This window comes from Triturus cristatus, chromosome 7 (assembly GCF_964204655.1).
Source record: "Triturus cristatus chromosome 7, aTriCri1.1, whole genome shotgun sequence".
Classification (NCBI taxonomy): domain Eukaryota; kingdom Metazoa; phylum Chordata; class Amphibia; order Caudata; family Salamandridae; genus Triturus; species Triturus cristatus.
The window spans coordinates 658298331-658321593 of NC_140590.1; the positions used below are offsets into that span (position 1 = coordinate 658298331).

Consider the following 23263-nt stretch of genomic DNA (forward strand, 5'->3'; position numbering starts at 1 on the left):
AGATGATGATAGAGCCCAGGTTTGCTCTGTCATTTGTATGGGTGCATTATAACCATGAGTAGGTCACGTCCGCATATAATCCTTTATTGTGTTATTTATGCTATTAGATCGTGCACTACAATAATGTGAAAATTGAAGTGTGACTAGATGTAAACCTTAATGTGTAGAATTGTGCATGTAGCTATTGAAGATTTTTATAATGTGTGTGCTTATGTAATACATCGATTTAAATGTGCTCAGTAATAATTTTCATTTATACATGTGCTTTATGAATTTACGTGCTATTTCTTATGTTGGGCGAATTCTGTAGGCCTAACGTGTATTTCTCCCCGAAGCTCTCATATTAGACTTGCTAGTAAAGTTTGTGTGCATGTGAAACTTGTTCTTCCTCACATTTCTGTTGCAGGTGGAGAAATGTATCTTTGTTCATTAGAATAATGTCTTTGTTTTAGGAGTAAGGCTCAGGGAAGAGAAGATACATTGAACGGCGATGCTGATAATGTAGGATGTGTTCTTTCTCACTAGAGTGAGCCTGGGAATCAAGGTCATCGAGCCAAGGCCTGGGAGCATTGCTGCCGCATGGAAAGTTACCTACAAGGAAGTGGCTTGCGTGGATAGGGTGATGCTGCATAGCATTGTGGGACGTTTTTCTACAAGTTCATGTATTTGAGTTAGGGACAGAGTCCGGAACTATTGCCTTGCATTGAGAGAAGAGATCATCTTAGAACGAGCTCTGTAGCGTTATGCTACTTGACCCATTCAACGCGAATGGGCTTCTTAGGAAGCCTTCACATGCTTACACCTTCTTCATAACTTGCCTGGGGAAAACGCTGAGCAGGGATGTCATGTTAGTGATAGTGTAGGGACAGACTAATGCTCTTTACCTACGAACCTCCAATGAAGAGGACACTCAATATTGGAGCTATCATCTTTTGTGTCCTGCTTCTGGAATTGGTTATTCTATGTATGCTGCATCGTCTTAATTTCACCCGTAGGTTTGGCTTTGTATTAGTTCCAATGTATTTCCATACCCTCATCTTGAGGTGCTTGCTCGTCCAATTATTCTTGGCTTTATAGTAAATCAAATTCACTTTGGATTAAGAGTCTGTGATTCATCAAAGTCAAGGTTCATTGGAACAGTGATGAGTAAATTGGCACGTTTTCAGGTTTCTCCCAATATGGGGCATGATTGGATGTGGGTAGTAACTGAAAGTTTTCAAATTCCACAGACATTCTAATTCTGGGGCAGAGGGAGGGTTGGGGTCTGACGGTGGAGTGTCCTACTCTACAAATCTAAAAATAACTGATTGCACCATTTTTTCAACGTATGTATTGAGGCACAAGGCAAACAGAGTTTCTACGACTTTTCAAATGTGAAAAACGAAACGGACCTATGTCTGAAACAAACACAGTGCACTATTCATGTTACATCTCTTTTTCCTTGTTGAAATCTCTTCATCTAATACAGCTGCCAGCTAAAGTTTGTTTCCTCAAGTCCTCATCAAACGAGTACCACACTGGTGAATATTGGATTCGATCCATTTTTTCCTTAGGGCACGCTTTTTTGTGAAATGGTTTTCTGGTTGGTATGTAGCAAAGATGGCGCTAAACTTGGAAAACACTAGAACAACGCTAGGATGCATTCTGGCCACGGGGCAACCTATTTAATTGTTGATGTCCATGTCATTGGCGTTGGAAGGAAATTCCACACACTACATGCGGTATCTCTTCGGTTTCACATTAGAAAGAAGTGAGAAGAGTTCATTAAGTGGACTAATGCATCTACTCCACAAGCCTCTCTTTGATCTCATGGTCACAGGTTCGAAGCCTGACAGTTCCACTCCGCCTTTCATCCTTCTGAGGGTAATAAAATGCCATTGAGCTGGATAACAAAAAACAACTGGTATTCCAGCACATAGAGACGCAAGAATAAACATGCCCTTTAAAAATTATGTTATGTTATCTTGAATATATGGTTCTGTAAAAGGAATAGATCAGAATTTGGGTTTGTAAAAACCAGATTACAGAAAGCAAGTGATGAACATGTAATTGGATCAGTACGCTGTACAGCTGCTTTTATATTTTACATTTCACATTTAACTACTTGAGTCACAGAGAGATAAAGTGATTTACCCGGCATGAAATAATATTGGTGTCAAGGGCCAAAGTCAGTGAACAATGGCAAGCTTTACTGATACACAGAGGATCTAACATAGTCTCAGGGTTTATATTGAAGTTACTTTGACACTAGCTTGTGAACACTACTTTTCTAGTCTATTCACTAACTATCTATTATGCCATTTTGACAATTTTCAGAGCCATTTCTCTCTGCATTTGAGTGTTAGGGCAACATGCCAATGGGCTCGATCCTTGGTTACCACATAATTATGAGAGCCTGGACAGGATTCTTCTACGTACCAGTCGTTTTCCTTCTCAAAATAGCAGATGGAGATGGTTTGGGAGCCACTTCCCACAGCAAACTTATTCTCCTGTGGGGACCACTTAACGCATGTGGCAGCCCGGTTGATGCGCAGCAGCACCAGTGTTGGCTTCCACACACCATCTTTCAGGTTCCAGACGTAGGCATTTCTGTCCACTGCACATGTCACAATGAGGTTGGATTCCGGTGCCCAGTCAATACCTGTAGGGGTTATATGCCAATGAATATGCATCTCTTTACCAGACTCAATTAGATTCTGAATTAGTTAAAGAGATATTTAATAAAAGCTATTTGACTACTGAAACACTAGTGCCCCGAGGGCATACCAGACCCTTTATTTTCTGTGGCCCTGGAGAGGACATGACAATCTCTGGAACACTCAGGGTGTCATTTACGAGTCCCTAGCGTCACTTTTGCGCCACCAGAGCGTCACTTTTTTGACGCCCCAGTGGCGCAATGTGCCGCAGCATATTTACAGGGCCACACAAAGCCACTTTGCATGGCTTTTCATGGCCTTGTAAATATGTGCCTCTTTCATGCAGAAAACTGCATGAAAGGGGCATTCGTTCCATGGGTGTTGCTGTGGGTGTTCCCACGGAATCTGAAGCAGTCCCAGATTTACAAGGAATCACAAACCTGTGAATGTGTCAGATTCTAAAGGCACCCCAGGGGTGGTGTTAGGGAGGCGCAAAGAGGAAAAATATCCTTATTTCTCCTAGTTATTTCCTCCTTCTATGAGTTCTGCATTCTGCAGCACACATAGAAGGAGGAAATTGCCTCCATTGATTGATTTTGTGCAGAAAGGTGTCACTTCCTGCACAAAATCAATCTTCACCCCAACGCAGGCACCGATGCAACCTGGCACAAGGGTGCCTGAATTGGTGCTAGCCTGCTTTTTTAGCGCCAGCGCAGGGGTCAGTACAGAAATGCACTGTGTTCTTGTAAATACGCCACATTACTGCAATTTTAAATGTCGCAGCGTGGTGCTGCAAAATTGCTTGGAGCACCGCGCGACGCCATTCTATTGTAAATGAGGCCCTCAGTCTTTCTCATTCGATGCTCCATACTGAGGAGGCAAGATTTCATCTTGCTGAGGTAGGACTTCCTGCTAAGGCGTTTCCCAGAGACCTTATCTTCCATGTATTATATGGAACAAGTGGGCAGATAGTCCAACTAAGCCTCTCTGAAATGTCTAAAAAGACGTCCTATCACAGTGAAAAGAAGTCCTGCATAATCAAAATATTGGGAAACATCAAATCATCTTCTAAGGCCATTTCCCCTCCGGAGCCTCAGAAAGAAAGAAGGGTGCATGAAAAGGGATGTTATTGATGTTGAAATAAATTAAAGTGGTGTACAGTTTTGTGCTCAAACCAGAAGTTAATATTCTAGAAAAATCACTCAAATCTTTTCAGGTCGGCTTTGGGAGAGCTTCACAACCCACACACAGCCCAGCTTTACAACCCACACACAGCCCCCCTTATCAACCGGCTGTTGGAAATGCCATTCAGCTATTGGTCAGTTTACACTGATCTGTCAATTCCGCCGTGGGATGATTGCCACTATTGTTTGTAATATAGAGAGCTTGCCTGGGCACCAAAAAAGGCCCCTTCGTTGTAGTAGTTGTATGAATCTGTATACGGAGGGGCATCTTTGACTTCCCATCATGCTAGTGGGGCCCTGAAATGGGAGTATGGAAAGCCCCAGCACCGAGGCAGAGGCCAGATGGCAGCAAGCTTCAGTGTGCATAGGTTATATGTACCTGCCCTGGGATGGAGAGGATCTGAAATACTCCTGAGGAGACCTTGACATGAACGATTGCCATCATTCTGCTTCTGGACCTCACCAGTATGACTGAGTTCTAGCCATCCTAGGTTTCAAACGCGCAGCACAACACCTAAGTGGCAAAGGAACTTGCTGATTTTTTCAGAGGCAATCCACCCAGCAACCCAGCAGTGTGGATGGGCACTAGCCACACCCCGCAGATGGAGGCTTTTCAAAACCAAAACTGAGACAGATGGCCACAGACCTCGACAGAGGAGAACAAACTGGCAGCAACCATGGACATAGAAGAATTGCAATGACATCACCAGCCGACATAGAAAAGGGACTACAGTGGCACGATACTCAACCACAAGCAGGCTAACTCTAAACATGAGAGATGCCACAATGATTATGTTCTTTCTTAATTTCAGTACGGTTTTACTACCATAGAATTCGCACGTTGCCGTCTTACAAACCTGCACCCTTATGCATCAAGCCAAAATCCAGTCGGTAAAATACCGATTCGGTAATAGCTCCCGGTAATGTGTGAAAAATACCCAATCCCAATGCATCAACCCAAAACCCGAGCAAATAACGAATCGCTAAATAAATAACCTCGAACATACCGAATCGCTAATACCCAAAATGCTAATTTACCGATTCGCTAAATACCGAATTCGCAATTACCGAAATCACTATTAGCTCCCGGAAATTGCCAATAGCAAATAACGAATCGCACCCCAATGCAACAAAACTCGCTAATAACGAAAATTCCAAAAATCGCTATTTTGCCAGAGCTAAATAAGGGGAATCAAAACCTGGAGGTAAAGTCACAAAAAAAAAAAAAAAAAAAATTAAAAAAAAAATCCTACATGTGCAAATGATTGAGGCAATCACTAAACCCTTAAATTTGGCCCAGGAGACCCTGTTGGCTCCCACAAAATGGCTGCCCTCTACGTGCTTGCAAGGAGGATGCGGATAAATGCAGCAGGACAGCGCAGGAGAAGGGTCCAGGAGCGAGTGTTCAGACTGCGCATAACCCTGCTCGGCCAGAATGAGGACGAGGTGTACCAGAAATATCGCCTCAATCGCGCTATGATCATGCGCCTGATTGCAGACCTGGAACCATTACTGCAGCACCAGACACACCGGACCAATGCAATCCCTGCGCACGTTCAGGTCCTATGCAGCCTGCACCTACTGGCCTCAGGGAGTTTCCAGGGGGTAATTGCGGTTGCCGGAGGTGTGTCGCAAAGCGCACTGTCACGCTTCTTCAAAAAATTTCTAGATGCCATGCTGACAATGCTACACACACACATCAGCTTCCCAACAACCCCACAGCAGTTGGACCGCACCAAACAGGCTTTCTACCAGGTGGCACAATTCCCACATGTGATTGGATGCATCGACTGCACGCATATCGCCATATGCCCTCCGTCAGCAAATGAGTACCTTTTCAGGAACCGCAAGTCATACCACTCGATCAACGTGCAGGTTGTGTGCGATGCCAACAACATCATAACGGACCTAGTGGCACAATTCCCAGGGAGCACACACGACTCATACATCTTCCGCAACAGTGGAATGCACAGGCGACTACTCAATGGTGAATTTGGAGAGGGACTCCTGTTAGGTAAGTAGAACTACGCTTCCCCACACCAACACCACACATGTATGTACATCACCAATGCTAAGTCTATGCTTCTATCTTCTAGGTGACAGTGCTTACGCCCTGCGGGAATACATACTAACCCCATACCTAAATCCAGCAACCCCGCAGGAACATCGCTACAACGCTGCACACATCAGCACGAGGAATGTGATAGAGCGGATTTTTGGGATTCTCAAGAGCCGCTTCCGTATCCTCCACAAGACTGGCGGCGCAATGCTATACCAACCAGACACATGCTGTCGAATAATTGCTGTATGTGCAATGCTGCACAACATTGCCACCAGAAGGGGGATACCCATGGAGGTGGACAGGGATGACGACCCCCAGGCTGACCAACCACCCGCCCAACGACGACCGGCACACATCCCAAACACAGCAGAGGGCCATAGGAGGCGGACAGACATAACGCAAAATCATTTTTGACCCTGGGTAAAATGAGACATTACAAGTTGGTGTTGGGTGCAACTGTTTAATGCACAGTAGCACTGAGGATTGTGCAACAGAACTAGCATTGTGAATCATGCTCCGATTGCATAAATGTAAATAAAAGGTTCCTTAAAGTCAGGCCTGTGCAAACAGAATAATTGGATGGCCATGGTTGCTCCACCATGGACCTGCAGCATGTCCAAATTTCTAGTGGCGCTTGCCACGTACACCAAGCCTCCGCTCAGGTGCATCCAAACCCTCACCACGGCCTGTCCCCGTGGAGGCACGCGAACTTCAGCGCCTGGTGCTGGCCTCTGCCAGTGACACGCTGCTGACACTGGAGGCAGCCTCACTGGTGTCATCCCCTCCCAATGCTGCAGCACTGCATGTGCTGCTCTGAAGTTGTTCCACAGCAGTGGTGATGTGTCCCAGTGACTTGGCAACATCACCGCAGAAGTGCCCAAGGTCCACCTGCAGGGAGACTGTGCGGCGTGCCAACACAGCGGTGCAGTTGCTGTGCCGTTGTATGGCCTTGGTAGCGGCGGCAGAACGCAACATTAGCTGCCGGTTACTCCTCCTCTGGGACTCATGGCCCTCCCTGATGGCACGGGTGAGCTCACGTACCTCCTCCCTGAGCTGAGCATTGCCATCAGCAACCGCAGTGGTCTGGTCCCTGACCGCCGTGCCCATGTCCCTGACCGCGGAGCCCATGTCGGTGACTGCTGCAGTCATGGCGCGCATCTCCCTTGCTAGGCGCACAATGTTGCAGCTGATGCTAGCCACATGTCTTCCCTGCAGGTTCTGTGTGCGCAGCATCCTCTCCTCAATTGCAGAGGTTGTTGGGACATCCTGGTCAGCTGAGGAGACGGAACTGCGACGGGCCCTGTGACGCCGTGCGTGTCTTGAGCCTCCATGTGGTGCAGCAGGTGGTGTGGATGTGCGCTGCGTGGGTGCCAATTGCGGGGGGGGGGGTTGCCATCTCCTGCAAGGGCGCAACTTGGTGCCTGTGCCTCTGCGGTATTGTGGCTGTACTGGCTGCAGGCTGGCTTGCTGGTGCCGTTGCTTGTGGCGCAGGTGGTGGTGCCTTGGCTTGTGGCGCAGGTGCCTTGGCTTGTGGCACAGGTGCTGGTGCCGTTGATTGTGGCGCTGGTGGAGGTGGTGCTGGTGGGGTGGCAGGTGTTGGCGGTGCGTGCGCATCCTGCGCAGTCTCCTGGTCTGACTCCACGGGTGTCTCAGATATGATCAGCTGGTCGCTGTCGTCAGAGTCCCCAGGTGATGCATCTGTGTGTGAAACAGTGCATGATTAGTGGGATGATTACACCTACATAGTGTTGTACCCATCAATGTCCCTCTGTGGTCCAACAAATGAACAGTCTACAGCCATGTACAAAATATGTGTTGTGTGAGGATTTACGCCTGTACCTGCACTCTGGGCTGACTAGACTACAACTCCCAAGATGCAGTTGTATCATGTGTGGAACTGTCTGTGCCAGAGCTGCAGACACAGTGAGATTGGGCTGGGGGCATGGGTATGGATTTACGCTATGCTGGGTGTGGCACAGGCATGCATCTTACCTTGGGCACTTGTGGCTGCGCCGGACGTGTCCATCTGGATCACCCCCACGACGGCTTCCCGCTCTATCGTCCCTTCCACAAGGTCCTCCAGGGCTGTGTTGGATGGTGCAGTGCTTGTTCCGCCTCCAGTCCTTCTTGCCTCCCGGAGCCTCTCAGCAATCCTCTCTTTTGCGCGCTTCCGGAGGTCATACCACCTTTTTTTAAGGTCGTCGATGCTGCGGCTAGTGACGCCAACCGCATTGACCCTCTCACGGATGCGCTGCCAGATGCGCCGCTTCTCGGTCTCAGGCACCTTGAGGGACAGCTTGCCAAAGAGGCGGTCGTGTTTGCTGGACACTCCCTCGATGAGGTACTCCAGCTCCCTGTCTGAGAACTTCTTCTTGCGCTTGCGTGCAGATTCAGCGCTGGATGGCACTTCCTGCGACATGATGGATGTGTGCTGTGAATGGCAGAATCTGTGTGGCCTCACTCTGCACAGCCTGTCCTTCTTTCCAGCTCCTGTCTGCTCCTCTGTCGAGGCTATGTGGGTGGGGCAGCAGTATTTCCTGGTTGGTGATGTCATCAGCCTGTTCCCGGAGCGACGCGGCAATTTGCGATTTCGCTATTACCGATTCGGTAATTGCTATTTCGGTATTACCGAACTCGCTATTTGCCAAATCGGTATTACCGAACTCGCTATTTGCTAGTGGGGCCGTTTGCGTGCCCCGCTATTAAGGAATCGGTAAATTTAGCGATTTTTAAGGAATCGCTAAATTTCACCGAATCTGTTGATGCATGCCAATTACCGATTCCTTAATGGCGATTCCTTATTTTTCGCTATTAAGGAATCGGTATTAGTTTGGTTGATGCATATGCCCCCTGGTCTTTTCTTTCTGTTGTTTTGTTAGTTGTATTGTTCACATAATAAATTAATGATTGTACGTAGGTACCAGAATGCAAAATGAAAGCAGAGACTCGACGAACTACTTATGCCAAGAGCAGTGCAAGACAAGTGAAAGATTTAATTGAGATTGATTGGGATGAAGGGCAGACACTCACTTTACAGCAAAGTGGAAGAGACGTGTTTATTAGTGTTATAAGATGCTGGCTTGTGACTCATACCAACGTAGAAATGCTGCCAGTGCTGCCTCTGTGGGTCTTGACAATACATCGGGCCTTTGTGAGCATGCTGGCAATGCTGGCTCCGAAGCTGCTGCCGAGCTGATCAGGAACTATAGGTATTCCAGGCCTTAACTCGCTTCAGCTTTGAAGATTGCAGAGAAGTTTGAACTTTTTGTCTGGGCTGCCTGAAGCCGATGCAGTTCTTTGAAAAACAGTTCGATATGCAATCTTTGAAGCAGATTCTAGCCACTTACCTCTGCAGTCTCCGGAGTTTCAGAAACTCTTGCTGCTCAGACAAGGGCAATGTTGCAATATTCAAGTCTAAATAGCACCGGAATTCTGGATGTCTGATGCATTTAGAAACTGAAGCAAGAGTAGTGTCGTTATCAGTACTATGAGATTGAAATTGGTGTTTTTAACTGTTGTTCTCATTTGATAACCAAATAATGGATCTGTGTGAAGCCATACACCTAGGAATTGGAACGGCTACTTCAAGGGAAGATTGTCATATAATGGATCCGGTCTAAGGATTTTCATTACTGAACTATCCATACCCAGATAGTACTTCTTCATTCAATGGTGCACGTGTTCAGGTGAGGAAGTAGTGTTTTCACCGTACTCATTCTGACTATCCACCCGGGTCTGGAGTTGGGTGTCGTCTGCATGCATGTGCAATTGTAGGTGGTACCGGATGATAACCCAGGACAACAGGCATATGTAGATCATGAGCCACAGTGGAGATAAGGAGGAGCCATGCAAGACCCTGCATGAGAGATATTTAACAGTCACTGATGATGATCCAATTCTGGGTTACTGACATGATAGACTGGAGCCATTGGAAGACCACGCCAAAGATCACAAAAGAGTTTTCCAGCCACGCCAGTAAAGGGTTATCCTCTTAAGCTATAGACCAGTTCAGAAGGATTTGGTTCCAAGAGTGTAACAAGTCTGGAGAAGATATCATCCCTCATATCTGCTGCTGAGGGTCCTATCCCTCTCCTTGGTCTAAAACTAGATTATCTGTTGTGAAAGATTGAGTTAGCTCCTACAAACACTTGTAGTTGACAAGTAATCTCCAAGATCCTATTGATAGAGGGAAGGTTAGCGATGAGTAGTTTAATGGTTCCCGTGGTTTGCAACAGCTTCTTTGAGGGCATATTTAAGGGAACTATACCTTGTTGGAGAGATGCATCAATGAATGTTGTTATTGTTGCTGGGACCATAAACAATCGATCTTTAATAGTAGTAGGCAGATGAGACTTAACTAGGATATTCAGCGCTTTCAGCTTAGCAGCTGCTTTACACTCTTGTTTCTCGACTCAAAGCTGCAAAAGAACACTAACTGGGGATTGGAAGGAAATGATCACTCCACTCCGCTTGCTTTGAGTGGAAAAGACTTCTTTATTTACAACTGGCGAGCAGAGCAACACAAGCTACCCTGCCAACTGGGCTAATAAAAGGTTCGAAACTGACCCACCTCCCCAAGTAACTGCCATCCCCAAAATACCATCCCAAACACATCTGAACTGCACACAACCTTGAAAATGCTGTGGGGCTTTGTAGTCCTCGCACCAGAGCCTTGTCGAGCCTGTCCGGTCTTGGATCAGGCCCGTTCCTTGTCCTAAATCTTGGCTTCATTATTCGTTGCTGTTTCTCTCATCCCCTCCCCATTGTTTGCCCAATCAGCTCAACAGTTTTCCATCCTCTGTATGCTGTCCGGTAACAAGAAAAACACAACAATAACAGCATCAGAACCGCAAAATGCTCGCTCCCTACCTCCAACAACATGTACCAAGGTGGGCGTTGGCTTCAGCTCTGCAGTGGGCGCAAGGAAAAGTGTGCTTGCCGCTATCCGCGCTGGCGCAGCTTGGGCGACCCCACTGCTGCCATGTCCCCTTGTTGTTTCCTTCTCTTCCCAACCTCCCTGAGCATGGAACGTGCTTCGCTGCTCACGTTGGGGCCTGGTTGAGAGGATTTAACCACACCACTCTGCTTGCTCTGAGTGCAAAAGGCTGCTTTATTTACAACTGGCCACCAGAGTACCTAGCCCTTCAGCTGAGCCGCACAAGCTATTCTGTCAACTTGGCTAAAAAGCAATTGAAACAAACTTGCCTCCCCTAAGTAACTCCCACCCCTCACATCCCACCTCATAAACACTAGAACCCACGTTAACCATCTTATCGAGTCTGCTTGTCTTGGACCAAAATCGTGGCTCCATTGTTCCCCTTGAACGCAGAGCATCATACAGTCTTTCAGCCACTCTTGCAGTGACCTTATCAACCATTCCAAATACAGGTTTTTGCCCTGCTCTGACAAGAGCACCCGATCTTGTCTGAACAAATAGAGGGCTCAAAAAGAATGCTCTGATGACCTATCACCTGCAATCTTTTCATCTTGTAAAAAACAGTCATCTCTCTATTCAGCTCCGTCTGGCTCTATTTATTGGAGCCGACTGCTGCATTCCCCTACACCCCCCAGGCAACAGTCTAGTCCATAAAACATCTGTGGAAAGCCAGCTGATCTTCAGCATTTCCAAGTCCCGCTTCATGGACATCAAGAATACAAACAGGTTGACTGCACTATATTATTCACCCCTAGATTAATGACCAAAACATTGGGCATGCCCCACTTTGTCTTATACTCCCACAAGGCCGTCACCCATTGGCCCCAATGCATCCCACCAAGGCCACATTAATGCACCATCTTTTTCCAAACCCAAATGGTTGCCTCCAAATTTCTTCTCGGCCTGCACCCTGGCCTACTTCAACAAAGAGTGCCCGCAGATCCATATATCCCGCCGGTAGGACTCTGCACAACGAGTGCCTGCCAATAAAGCAATCAACCTGTTAGTTAATTTCCTGCTGACAATATCCCGACACACAGCTGATCCACCACCTACCCAAACCCTTTTGTCTGCCTGCCCCCATTGGTAGCCAGAAACCCTACATCGCTGCCCCTATCCGAAACGAATGAGTGCCAGAGTTCAGTGCTGTCAATCCCAAACCCTGTAAGTATCTTCTCAATACTCCCAGAGCACTTGCCCGAGCTTACTACAGAGCTGTTCTTGTGCCAGAATGTAGGGCCATCACCCCATCCCGTTAGCTTCAAAAAGGACCCCAACTGCAACCAAGAGCAAATCCATGCCTGAACCGAAAGGTGTAAGTGCACCACCGTCCCTTACCCCTCTGGTCAGTCTTAGACCTTCTCAAATGCACTTTGAAACCCTCTGTATGCTAGCGGTTGGCCAACAACAATCCCGAACTTCCTTTTCCCCCTACCAACTCTGAAAATCTAAAGGCGTTGAAGAACATGCCAGGGGAGAAGATGTAGCCTTACGGCTTGATCGGTCAACGTCGAAGCTGGGGAACCGGGTTCGAGTCTCGGCAACAACGCTCAACATCATGTGATTCTGGGCAAATCACTTAATCTCCCCGTGCCTAACAAAAATGAATGTGTCTTCATGTAACGAAACTGGTGCTATGTAAAGTGCTCTGATACCCGATATCTTCGGGTCCAGTTCATGTTATATAAAACTTAAAAAAAAAAAAAACATGCCTGAATAGATCTCTGCAGAGCTGCACCTTGCATGCAGAGGTGCACGTTACTCTCGCCTGCTCTACTATTGGCCTCAGGAAACCGATCGAACTCAAACACTATACCCCGGGTACTTCGCCATGCAGTCAGGACCAGCCACCTATCAGCCTCCTTCCAGATCTCCTCCACATGGGGCATAATCTCATCGCATCTTCCCAGTGAATGCAATAGCAGCCAGTTTGCCACCAATGGTAATCACACATAAACCCTTCTTTATTTGACCATAAACGAATTCCACCATGTCCTTGAATTCCTACCTTAACCCCACCTATCACATCCACGCTGTCTGGCACCTGATGCTATGAACTCCCTCCAACTCTGTTGGTACGTCTTCCTCGTGGAATCCACCAGAAAATATTCCACTAGTTTATATGCTTTCACAGCTCGATGCCCCACAAGTCTTCTGGAAAACAGAGAATTTCCTTCACTGCACCAGGGGCCAAACCTTGTAACCTTCCCCATTGTGAATGAGAAAGTGCTTCAGCCACTCCATTATCCAGACCTGCAATGTGCTTAGTTTGACAGAAAAGGTTCTTTTCCAAGCACAGCAAGACCTTTTCTCTCAGAATATTCAACACCCAAGCATTGGAAGCAGTTATTCTGTTCAGTACCTGCACTACAGTTGCATTGCTAGACACAAACATCACCCTCCTGTTCCTTCATCATCTCATCACTACACAAACCCACTGCAAAGAGCAGTGGAAAACACTTTAAAAAAAGTCAATTATGTGGTCTTTGACTTTCCAAATTTGGGGCCAAGTCTCCGCAAGCCAGCACCCTCCCAGATGACCCCAAAACCCGAGGCATCAAATAAATCTCCACCATCCATGTCATTAGGTCATTTTGCAGCCACATTATCGCTCCATTATAACCCACCAAATAATGCTTCCAAACCAACAAGTCATCCTTCACTCGTCTGGGCAAACAATTCCAGGGCTGTGGCTTTACAGTGCCTGCAGTACTAGTCGCAGTTCATATTTCCCTCTACAGAGGCTCATCTAACAAATCATTTAGCACCTCCAACTTGTTGCTTGGAGGCCATGACACCATTGCTACAGAGTCCAACTCAATCCCTAAAAATGTCAGTACCTCTGTCTTTTTGGTTGCTAGTGGCATGCCAAAGCGGTCTGTGGCCACTGCCAATGTCTTCATCAATCTCACGCACTCACCTTTTACCTCTGCTCTCCCTCCAGGCAAGAAATCGTCCACATAACGAAAAGCCTGGTCAGATGCTGCCACTTTACGAACAACCCCTTCCAGTAAGGTGCTACATTTTTTAAACACTGAGCACGCATCTGAATATCCCATAGGCATGCACTTCTCAACAAAACAACTGCTCTGTAATTGTATTTTCAACAATGGAAATCATACAGGTGCACTGACAGAAGGCGAAAAGCCAATTTAATATCTGCCTTGCCCATTCTACGCGGAGCTCTCACCCCCTCAACAGAATGGTTGTGTCTACACTGGCATATGACACTGAAAAATCCAATTGGTCAATTAAATCATCCTGGTTTGGATAGCTGCCTGGTTTATTGGGTCGCACAGTTGGCTCCCTTTGCTCTCTAGACTGCTGTTTGGCACTCCGTCATTCCCTTGTGTGCTTTAACAAGATCTCTGTTAGTGGCAATACCTGAAAATGTAGAAAAATTATCACCGTTCATTTACTTTATCTTGAGCAACAGATAGGATAGGCTAAAACTCAAGGTTAAAATGCACATTGGATTACAGACAGATGTTTAAAAAGACACTTGAGCGCTGCTGGAAACGCAACTGGGAATTCTGGACCCAGAATACCAGATCCTGCAGAGAACAGTAACTCTGGGACATAAAATTACAGCTGTATTTCCACATAGAAATGAGGAGTTACCTCATGTGATGATTACACACAATTCCGCAGATTTTTGTCTCATTCTGGGCCATTTTCCTGAAAGACTTTTCTTCAGGTTATTCCTAGCAAAAGCAACACTCTTAGTTCCCGAAATGATTTTTTAAAACAAATACATTTAGAAGAATTTGTCACAAAGAGATAAAGGTGGTGGCAAGTTAAATAAGCACCATGAATTTTTAATCTTGTGAACCCCTCCCTCTTTCCTGGCTGTTAATGTATTCAGTTTCTTTCAATGTTTGCTTTTTGGGGTGCCACTGCCTCCTACATTATATCTTAATTTCTGATTATTGATATAGAATCATCTGTTTTCCCTTTATAGGCAGTAGTCACTACGTGACATTATAACATAGTATGATAAAAAACAGATATTGGAGCAATCGTGTAGTACTGCCCTGAGGATTGAATACAGGCAGTGACAGCACAAAAACATTTTCTGGAGTTTTTAAAAACATGACTGCCAGTGAGTTGCAAAAATAGAACGTATATTATCTACCTGTATTTTGCGACTTTGGTGAGTTTGCACTGTATAAAATACATTATATTATATTATCAATAAAGATCTAAATGGAAATAAGTAAGGAATAGAGCACGATCAAACCTGTGATAAGTCCATTATGCTCGCTGAGGTCATGGATTTTTTTCCACTGGTTGTCAAATTTCTGAAAGATTTGCACAACATGACTATTTGGGCTGATGGCAATTTCTGTAATGAGAAACACAGTTACTGCAGTATCTGATCACATGTCTCTGTAATAAGGCCTACGGTTCAAAAGTCGTGCACACTCAGTGCAGTCCGATGCAAATGGATACACACTAAACAAAGACATCCAGGCTTTAATCACACAGGCTCACACAATAGCAATGAACATGGAGTGCTTAATTAGAGCAGGGGGTTTTGATGCTCGGCACCGGCACTTAATTGTCCACACTGGTGCTTGTGACAGTCTGCCACAAGGTGGTGCTGTCTGGCTAATTTAGAGGTGATCACAGCAACAGTTAATTATTAATTAAATACACATTAAAAATGAAAGTTACCTGCCGCCCAAGCCATTCTTAAAGCTTTGGGTGCCTGAAATTGTCCGAATTGTCACACTTGTAGGAGGAGTGAGATGGTTAGTAGTTGTTACTAGCATTAGCAGTCTGGCAGGGGCAATGTGTGGCGCAAGCTGCAGTGGCCTCCTGATGAGAGCCTCTGCACTAATTTGTTTACATCTACTACATCTATCTACTTCCAGAAGCAAGGTCCTCAGGAGACAAACCATCCGCTTTACAGTTATGAAATATTGCTACACATAGGGCCATATTAACAAGGAGCTATTACCGAATTAACGGCACTTTATCGCAGCCAAAGTCGTGATAAATTTACCTCCCCATTCACAAGCTGGTGCTAACAGCCCACAGCACCAGTTTACCCGCGATTGCAGCCGCAAAAAACATCGTCACGGAGGACCCCCGCAACTATCGCAAATGAGATGCAGAGTGGGCGGTCCCGTGCCAAAAGCTGTGACCACACCACACCTCAACATTCTCAACGACCAGACAGATCGGCGATAAAAACACAAAACAGGCGATAAGGTGCGTTAGCACCAGGAAATCTACACCTGCTCTGACCTGGTGTTAAGTCGGACGGCAGGCTGCACCACAAAAGGGAGCACAGCCCAGGGCCACATCGGAAGTGCAACAGATGTCAAGGAGCCACTCATCATAAGGCCCGGACACCCAAGAGGGCCAAAACACCCACCAACACCACCCCAGGACCCCACCCCACACCCAGAACCCACCCCGGACAACCACAGAGGAAGCGCAGACAAAGACAGCGTACCCCCAGGAAACGCACCAGCCTCACAGACCCAACATCTGATAATGTCACCGTCCACTACAGGCTGAAAGGGACAACCATCCTACGCATCCTGACCATCATCACCTAACAGGCCTATGTCACCAACATAGCAGACAACCAACAACCCACCCCACACCAAACTGCTGGATTGGCTGCACCTGTTGGCCCCTGGCACCCTCAAACAACACCCGCCAGAGTCAGAGGAGTCTAACAGCCAGCCACATCCATGTCCCCCACACCTGTCCTGGACACCATCATCACCCTGGTACCCCAGTCCCCATATGTCCAACACAATGCGCAGGATCCGTTGGAGACCAAGCAAGGACCATATGCCATAGCAGGATGCACGCACATGTTGGGGGCAATCCACAGCACACATGTCTCACCTGTGCCCCCTGGTGACACAGCACACAATCACTGCAACAGGAAACACACGTCTCACATCAATGTGCAGACAACATCAGAACGCCGTGGAACCTCCAACAATGTCGCCTCCAAAAACACAGCCAGTGTGCATGATTCCTTCACCCTTCGACAGTCCATCATCAACCAGCCTACCCAGGATGGCAATAATGGAAATGCACAGCCCCTTGGCAAGTTTCAAATGGACATCCTACTCACCTCAACTCCACAACCATGCAACTCACAACTCTGGCAATGCACACGTCACAAAATCACTACCAACATGCACAACAACATGCCCACCCACCAGACATGACAGAACAACTAGCAATGCTAACCTGGGCAAGCCCTGTACATGTCCCATCAATGGCATGGCACCTCAGCCACACAACATCCAAATGTGGGGAGAGGTGGCAACCAGGCATGTGTGAAGGATGCAGTAGAACCATGATTGGGAAAGTACACAATGCCAAGAGTGGCGGAGATGTGCTGGACAGATCGCAGTATGCAGAACACACCCATATCCATGGTGACACACACCTCTGGTGTATGGAGTCCAGTGGACAGTGGACGCAACCATTTCACCCTAACCAGTGGGGGACCTTGTGGAAATGTTGCCTGTTACGCTCCCGCCCCCCAAGCGTGACCGGAGTGGGATGGCCCGGCGTACGCCACGCCAGCGTTGGGGTGTGAATAAAAAGCCCGTAGCTCTGGGCATGGTCCTCTTCCGGAAAGCACAACGTCTCTGCCAGGGTGGTGCCTCCCACCCCACCACAAGGCCAACGCCGTCCTCATGAGCTGAGTTGCCTGCGATGCTGTGCACCTGCTGGACCCTGGCACGCTGGACCACGAACCCGACAGGCCCGCCTCTGTGCAGCCAGGCCACACTGATCACCTGCAGACACCGGCGTGTGTCAAGGAGGGCCCCCCACGTGCCGGTGCAAGCTCCAAGCCCGAGGGCTGCGACCTTGGCAGCCTCCTCAGGCCATCACGGCCTCCACGACACAGGCCCGCTTTACTCCTTTCTCATTGACGTACTCTACTGCCGCCTTAGGACTACTCTTCGGCCCAGTTGGTCACATGTGCGAAAATGTGTCCAGTTTCATGAATGGCAGTGACCCCAATTCAGGGCCAGCAGCCACAGCACCAGACCCACACCGATCAGTGATGCATAGTGCCATATGAGCATCTAGCGACACGTGGTGCCACTAACCCTGTACAACGCCAGCCGGCGACACGTGGATGGGGGACCAGGACTACCCTGCGGACCAGTATGTCCCACATCCAGCACCTAGTTGCAAATCACGAATGACAGAGTCCACACCAGTGGCCGCACGGAGAGGAGTAAGAGGAAGATGCGGCTCAGTCCAGAGGAAAGCCGGGTCACAGTCACGGAGGTGACCGAACACGTGGTGCCACTGAACCTGAACTACGTAGGCCGGTGGGGCCATCCAACCTATGTCGGCGACACTCTGTGAATGGCCAATGCTGACCGCTGCCTCAGGCCAATGCCACGGCCAACTAGGTCACACATTTGGTACTGAACATCGGTCATTCCAAGGCAGAATGCATTTTATCGCACGCACAGAGATGCGTAAGAGGATGCCACGTTGCAGTCCGGAGGGAACAGGATCATCGTCACGGAGGTAAGCGAACACTACCGACAACTGCCCTTGTGTCACTAACTCTGTGCCTCGAGAGCCCATGACACGTGGCTGTGGGTCACTGCTGAGTGCTGGCTCCGGCCTACACTGCGGGCCAGTAGGTCACAGAGTCTTGATTTAGCAATGATGGAGTTCATATCAGTGTACCACCAGCATCGCAGTCTGCACACCCTCTCAGCACCTGTGCCGCTAAGTCTGTTCCTCGACATTCATGGCACTCACTGGTTGTATATTTGTGGCGTTTGAGTCTATGGACTAGGGGCTAGTTTTCATCTGCCTGTAGCTGATACCGAGTTGTTGGTGTGAACGGGGTTCGCGCTTTCCACTCTTCCATTTGCTGCTTCCAGATGACATCAGACCTTCCGCATCATGCCCTGGAGGACAGCTTTCACTGTCCACTGAAACGCTCTGCAACATACTCCTCGGACATTGATGAGGACCCGCTCATGTCGCATGGCCCATCTGACTGCACCGCAAGTCAACGTCCCGTGGCTGGGTGTATGTGCCAGCCGCAGTGCATCCGAGGCCACTAATTCTGTGCTGGACCGGTCCGGGACCCCTTCCGAGAAATAGGATGACCACTGAAGCGTTGGCCTTGGGGTCATCAACGCCATGTCTCTGTGGCCCAGCGCTGTACGCAGCCTCTGGCCCCAACTGCGTCCCACCAGGGCTCACACACCAAATCAAGTCCTGATCGGCCTGGACGTGGCATCACCGCAGTAGTCACACGCCACCACCGCAAGGACCACCTCCAACAGCCATCTGCCACAGTCGACACAGTGGTCCTGACAGACTTACGGAGTTGCTCAGACCTGTCGTGGATGCCATCATCAGCCTGATACCCTGCTCAGCACTCCAGGTGCGAGTGACTCAGTGCACCGCAAGCCGTTGTCCGTTACTGATTGACTTTTGTGCTGTGGAGATGTTGCGCAGCAATGTCACCTCATGCAGTGAGGAAGAGCTGGACTATGAAGAGGAAGATGTGTCAAGTGTGCGGACGGGAGATGGCACAGACAATGGGAGGGCAGGAGGCAACATCCCCAAGGCAGGAATGCAGACTGGAGGTGGTAGTCAAGCTACACACCCGGAACCATTACTGGGTATTGCGCTGTGGACTGCTCACGCAACTGTCCCCTCAGACATTGTTGGAGGCCTGGGACGTTGATGAGGAAGTTGATGCAGGTGTAACACACCCCACTGCATCTGCATCAGGACTAACACGAAGGGACACAAACCTAGCATTTCCTTCACATGAGCGCGCTCATCTCTAGTGCCCCTACCTCAGTGCACTGCAACTCACGGAACCTCCTGACTGAATTTTGGGTGACCTCTGTTCTTACTCCGGCTTCCTCTATGTTGCTGTGCAGTTGACTCTGTTATGCATGTGTTTGCTGTTTCTGTTGCACTGGTGTCCAAAGTTCAAGTTGTTGCCAGCACCAAGCATTTTGTGCTAGCTGGCTTACACTCACCCCACACACATCCAGCACAGGCGTCACTGTACATGTGGCCCTGCCAATAAAGGGGTCGGGCGCATGTGCCCGTAGCCTGTTCAACATGATATCGGCGTGTGTCCCTGTGGTCTTGTGGTATGCATAAGGGCCCTGGGCCCTATGACATTACATTGTGCTGTGTACATCGGATGCAGACGTGTCACCGCAGGCAGTGGGTTGTAGCTTGAACATGTAGGTTTGTCGTCCCCCACTCAATTCATAAGGGGAGTGTCCAGGGCCGTCGTACGCAGAGCCAACAGGGTTGTGTGACTGTTATTTGAGCGTTCCTGCCCGTGGTTCTGTACTGTGAATGTGCACCTGCATGTGTCTCTATGGCAGTGTGGGTCTCCTTAGTGGGGTGTTGGTAGGCCCTGAAGGGTGATAGACACCTACGTATGTGTTCAGGTTCGCAGTCCATGGTTTCGGACCCCACCCACACCTGTTGGGCCACCTCCCTTTGGCGTGCAGGAACATGGCATTGGGGTGCGATGTGTGGGTGGGTGAAGTGTCGTGAGCCAGCTGTGCTTGCGGGTGCTTCCTGCTGTGTGGTCTGTTGCAGGCTCGTTGTTCTCCTCTGAGTAGCTTGGGTGTCCGGGTCCTGGTGGGAGGTTGCGTGGAATATCCATGTGCTGTTGTAGGGCGTCGGTGTCGACGGTGTGGTGGTCCTCTCAGGCATCACTGATTTGGTGTATTCTGTGCTCTGCTGAATGTGGTGTGTGCCTCTCTGCGATATGAAGGGGAGGTGCGTATTGACTTTGTGTTGACATATATGTTGGCGCATTGTGCAGGTTTGCATGCAGACTGTATGGCAATGTACATTGTGACTGTTTGGGGGGGTGCAGGATTCTTCTGCGGGACAGTGTACATTTGGTCTACGTGACGGATGTGAGGTAGTACACGTACATTTCCATTTCACAGTTTCCGGCTCCGTCAGATGTAGTAGGCATGTTTCTGTGCATGTGCGGAGCTAGTTGTGTCCTCTGTTCTGCAGTGTTGGCTATGCGCGTTGTTCCTCATTGTCGTCAATGTGGGTGTGCTGTTCGTGCAATGTGTGGGTGCGCAGTGTGGTACACCTCGTTGTGCATGTATGCCATTGTGCCCACTCCCCCCGTACCCCCAGTCCCTGTTCGTTGCACTCCCTGTTGATGTTGTGTCAGGTCCTCCCGAGCGGTCTCCGTACTCCCTACTCCTTGCACCGTCTCCACACTGATGACTGTAGCCTGGGTTTCCTTCAGCTCCTCCGGTGGGGCTGGACTGCCACCTCCTGTCGCCGTTGCTGCCTTCCTGTTGGCAGCGGGTTTGTGCCTGGTTTAGGTAGTCACATAATGCCGGTGCCTATTGGCCTCCTGGATTGGCCTCCTCGGCACTCTGCCTGCAATCCAGGTGGTCTGCTTGTGGGTCAATTGCTGGTAGTGTTCTGTCACCTCCGTGACGCTGGTCATGTTTTCCCGCTTTCTGCACCCCGTCTTCCACTCCCTCTTCTCCTTGGCCTTCACCAAAGGTTAAAACAAAACTCTGGTTCCAAATGGTTCCAGCACTCAGAAATAACCCTCCCAGCTGGGGATCATTTCTGCCACACTTCCGCCCAGCTGAAAACCCTCATCTGGCCCTCACCATTTTTGTGTGACGCCTCCATCACAGCCATCAGGCTTCAGTTCCCAATAAAGACAAAGGTGTTTATAAACTATACCAAGGTGACAGACCTCTCAGACTCTCCCCAATGGACACCTTTCTCCCCCACTCTAGTACCCGCCCTCCTCTATGCCCGCCTAGGTAGCACCTTTGTCCAAAGCTCTGTCGCTCCTGGCATCATCGCAGCAAAACTCAGCCTTCCTTCTGCATTCTGTTTTATCAAGGCCAAACCCATGATCTGCAGCATATCCTTCTCTACCAAGAGAATCCACAACGCAGGGTAATGTCTCTTCTCACCCAATCCACAAAACACGGGCACCAGAAGAAGCACCCTCTCCACTGGTCCACCGCGCGTGGCTGAACCCCAAACCCTTTGCAGGATGACCCCACTCTCCAACATTCCATCTGAGGGTGAGTCGAAGGTATGAGGGAAACTTCCAAATAATGCTACTTTCTCATCACCAGCCTTGCCTTTAGAAATAGTAAACCAGCTGCCATGGTGCCTCTAGAGATCAGGGAACGGTCTCATAAACTCTCGCAGACTCTACCCAGAAACAACAGTGAGCGGCAGCCATGAAGCGCACATTGTTAGGCAAGATGTTTCCTGCTCTTTGCAGTTGTGCAGCATAAAACCAGCAGGGAGAGGTAATTCCTTATTTTCATTTCCATTTAGCCGGATTCTACAGAGGAACGGCCACCGCGCTGCAGACTGTGTTTTAACTTTTGAGGCTTTTTATGCTAAAGCCCGCTGCATGGCTCATCCGCCTCTGCCACTTCTTTGAGCTCATTAATTTTAGGGTTCATGTGGAACACCACCAGCTCCCTCCCCCCCATGGGGGTCTGTTCATGCACTGAGCCCCATGCTAGCCTGGTCATAGCAAGACCAGTACAGCATAGCTGTTTACTTCCATACTTATGCTGGAGGTTCTATGAAATATAGAAACTGGCAAGATTTGTATACCAGGGAATCGATATGGAGAGGAAGGAGTGGACTTTGTGCAAAGATCGATTTTCACACCTTGTGAAGGTTATGTGGGACAGTGGAGGGGGTGAGATCTCTACTTTAAGGGTACAATATGTTAGCATTTTTTTTAATTTCATTTCAGCTATTTTAGTCTGCCAAATAATGGTAATTATTACCATTAAGAATTAAGCATTAGTTATAAATAATGTTGCGTTTAAGAATAAATAATTCGGGGCTGTCAGAAGGTTTTGTGTGACCTAAAGCATAAAAATGGGTGGGGTCCTTATAATCATTTGTACAGCAAACTTGACATGGATTATTTTTTATGTAATAAACTTTATTGCTTTTTGTATGATTAAAGATCTGCAAACATGAACATTTCACATACTGGCATTGAACCATCTCCACATCCAAGATATACATGCCCTTTTATACTCACCCTCTTCCATATGTTGTGATTGCACCTTTGATCCATCTTCACCACTTACAATTCATCCCCTCCAGATATGTACCGCTGCAATACAAATGGTCCGGGAACTCTGTTTCGAGGGTCCATCAACCTAACCAGCGTTTCTGCCCATTCAGCAAGTCATCAGTTAATTTCTCATCCCGCCATAAATTGTTCAAATGTTGCTCATCTGTTATGGCCTGCTCAAGTGAATCGTTCTTCCAAACATCATGTCTTGGGACCCTTAGAAGCCACGCAATGAATTGCTGTTCTACGCCTAGGTAACACCGTGCCCTGTGCCGCCATTCTTACCTTCATTTTCCGTGTGTGTGTTGTTGGAAAAATGCCAAGCAAGCCCTGTTG

General features: G+C 48.4%; 1 protein-coding gene across 1 annotated transcript in view; it reads right to left on the reverse strand.

Annotated features, from left to right (window-relative positions):
- Nucleotides 1-23263, reverse strand: part of LOC146810305 (actin-related protein 2/3 complex subunit 1A-B-like) — a 164359-nt gene that overhangs the window by 108212 nt on the left and 32884 nt on the right. The window contains exons 3-4 of the mRNA XM_085617302.1: nucleotides 15059-15163; nucleotides 2419-2641 (exon numbers count right to left, since the gene is read on the reverse strand). Of these exons, the coding sequence (XP_085473428.1) occupies nucleotides 2419-2641; nucleotides 15059-15163 (328 nt within the window). The remainder of the gene's footprint in view (nucleotides 1-2418; nucleotides 2642-15058; nucleotides 15164-23263) is intronic.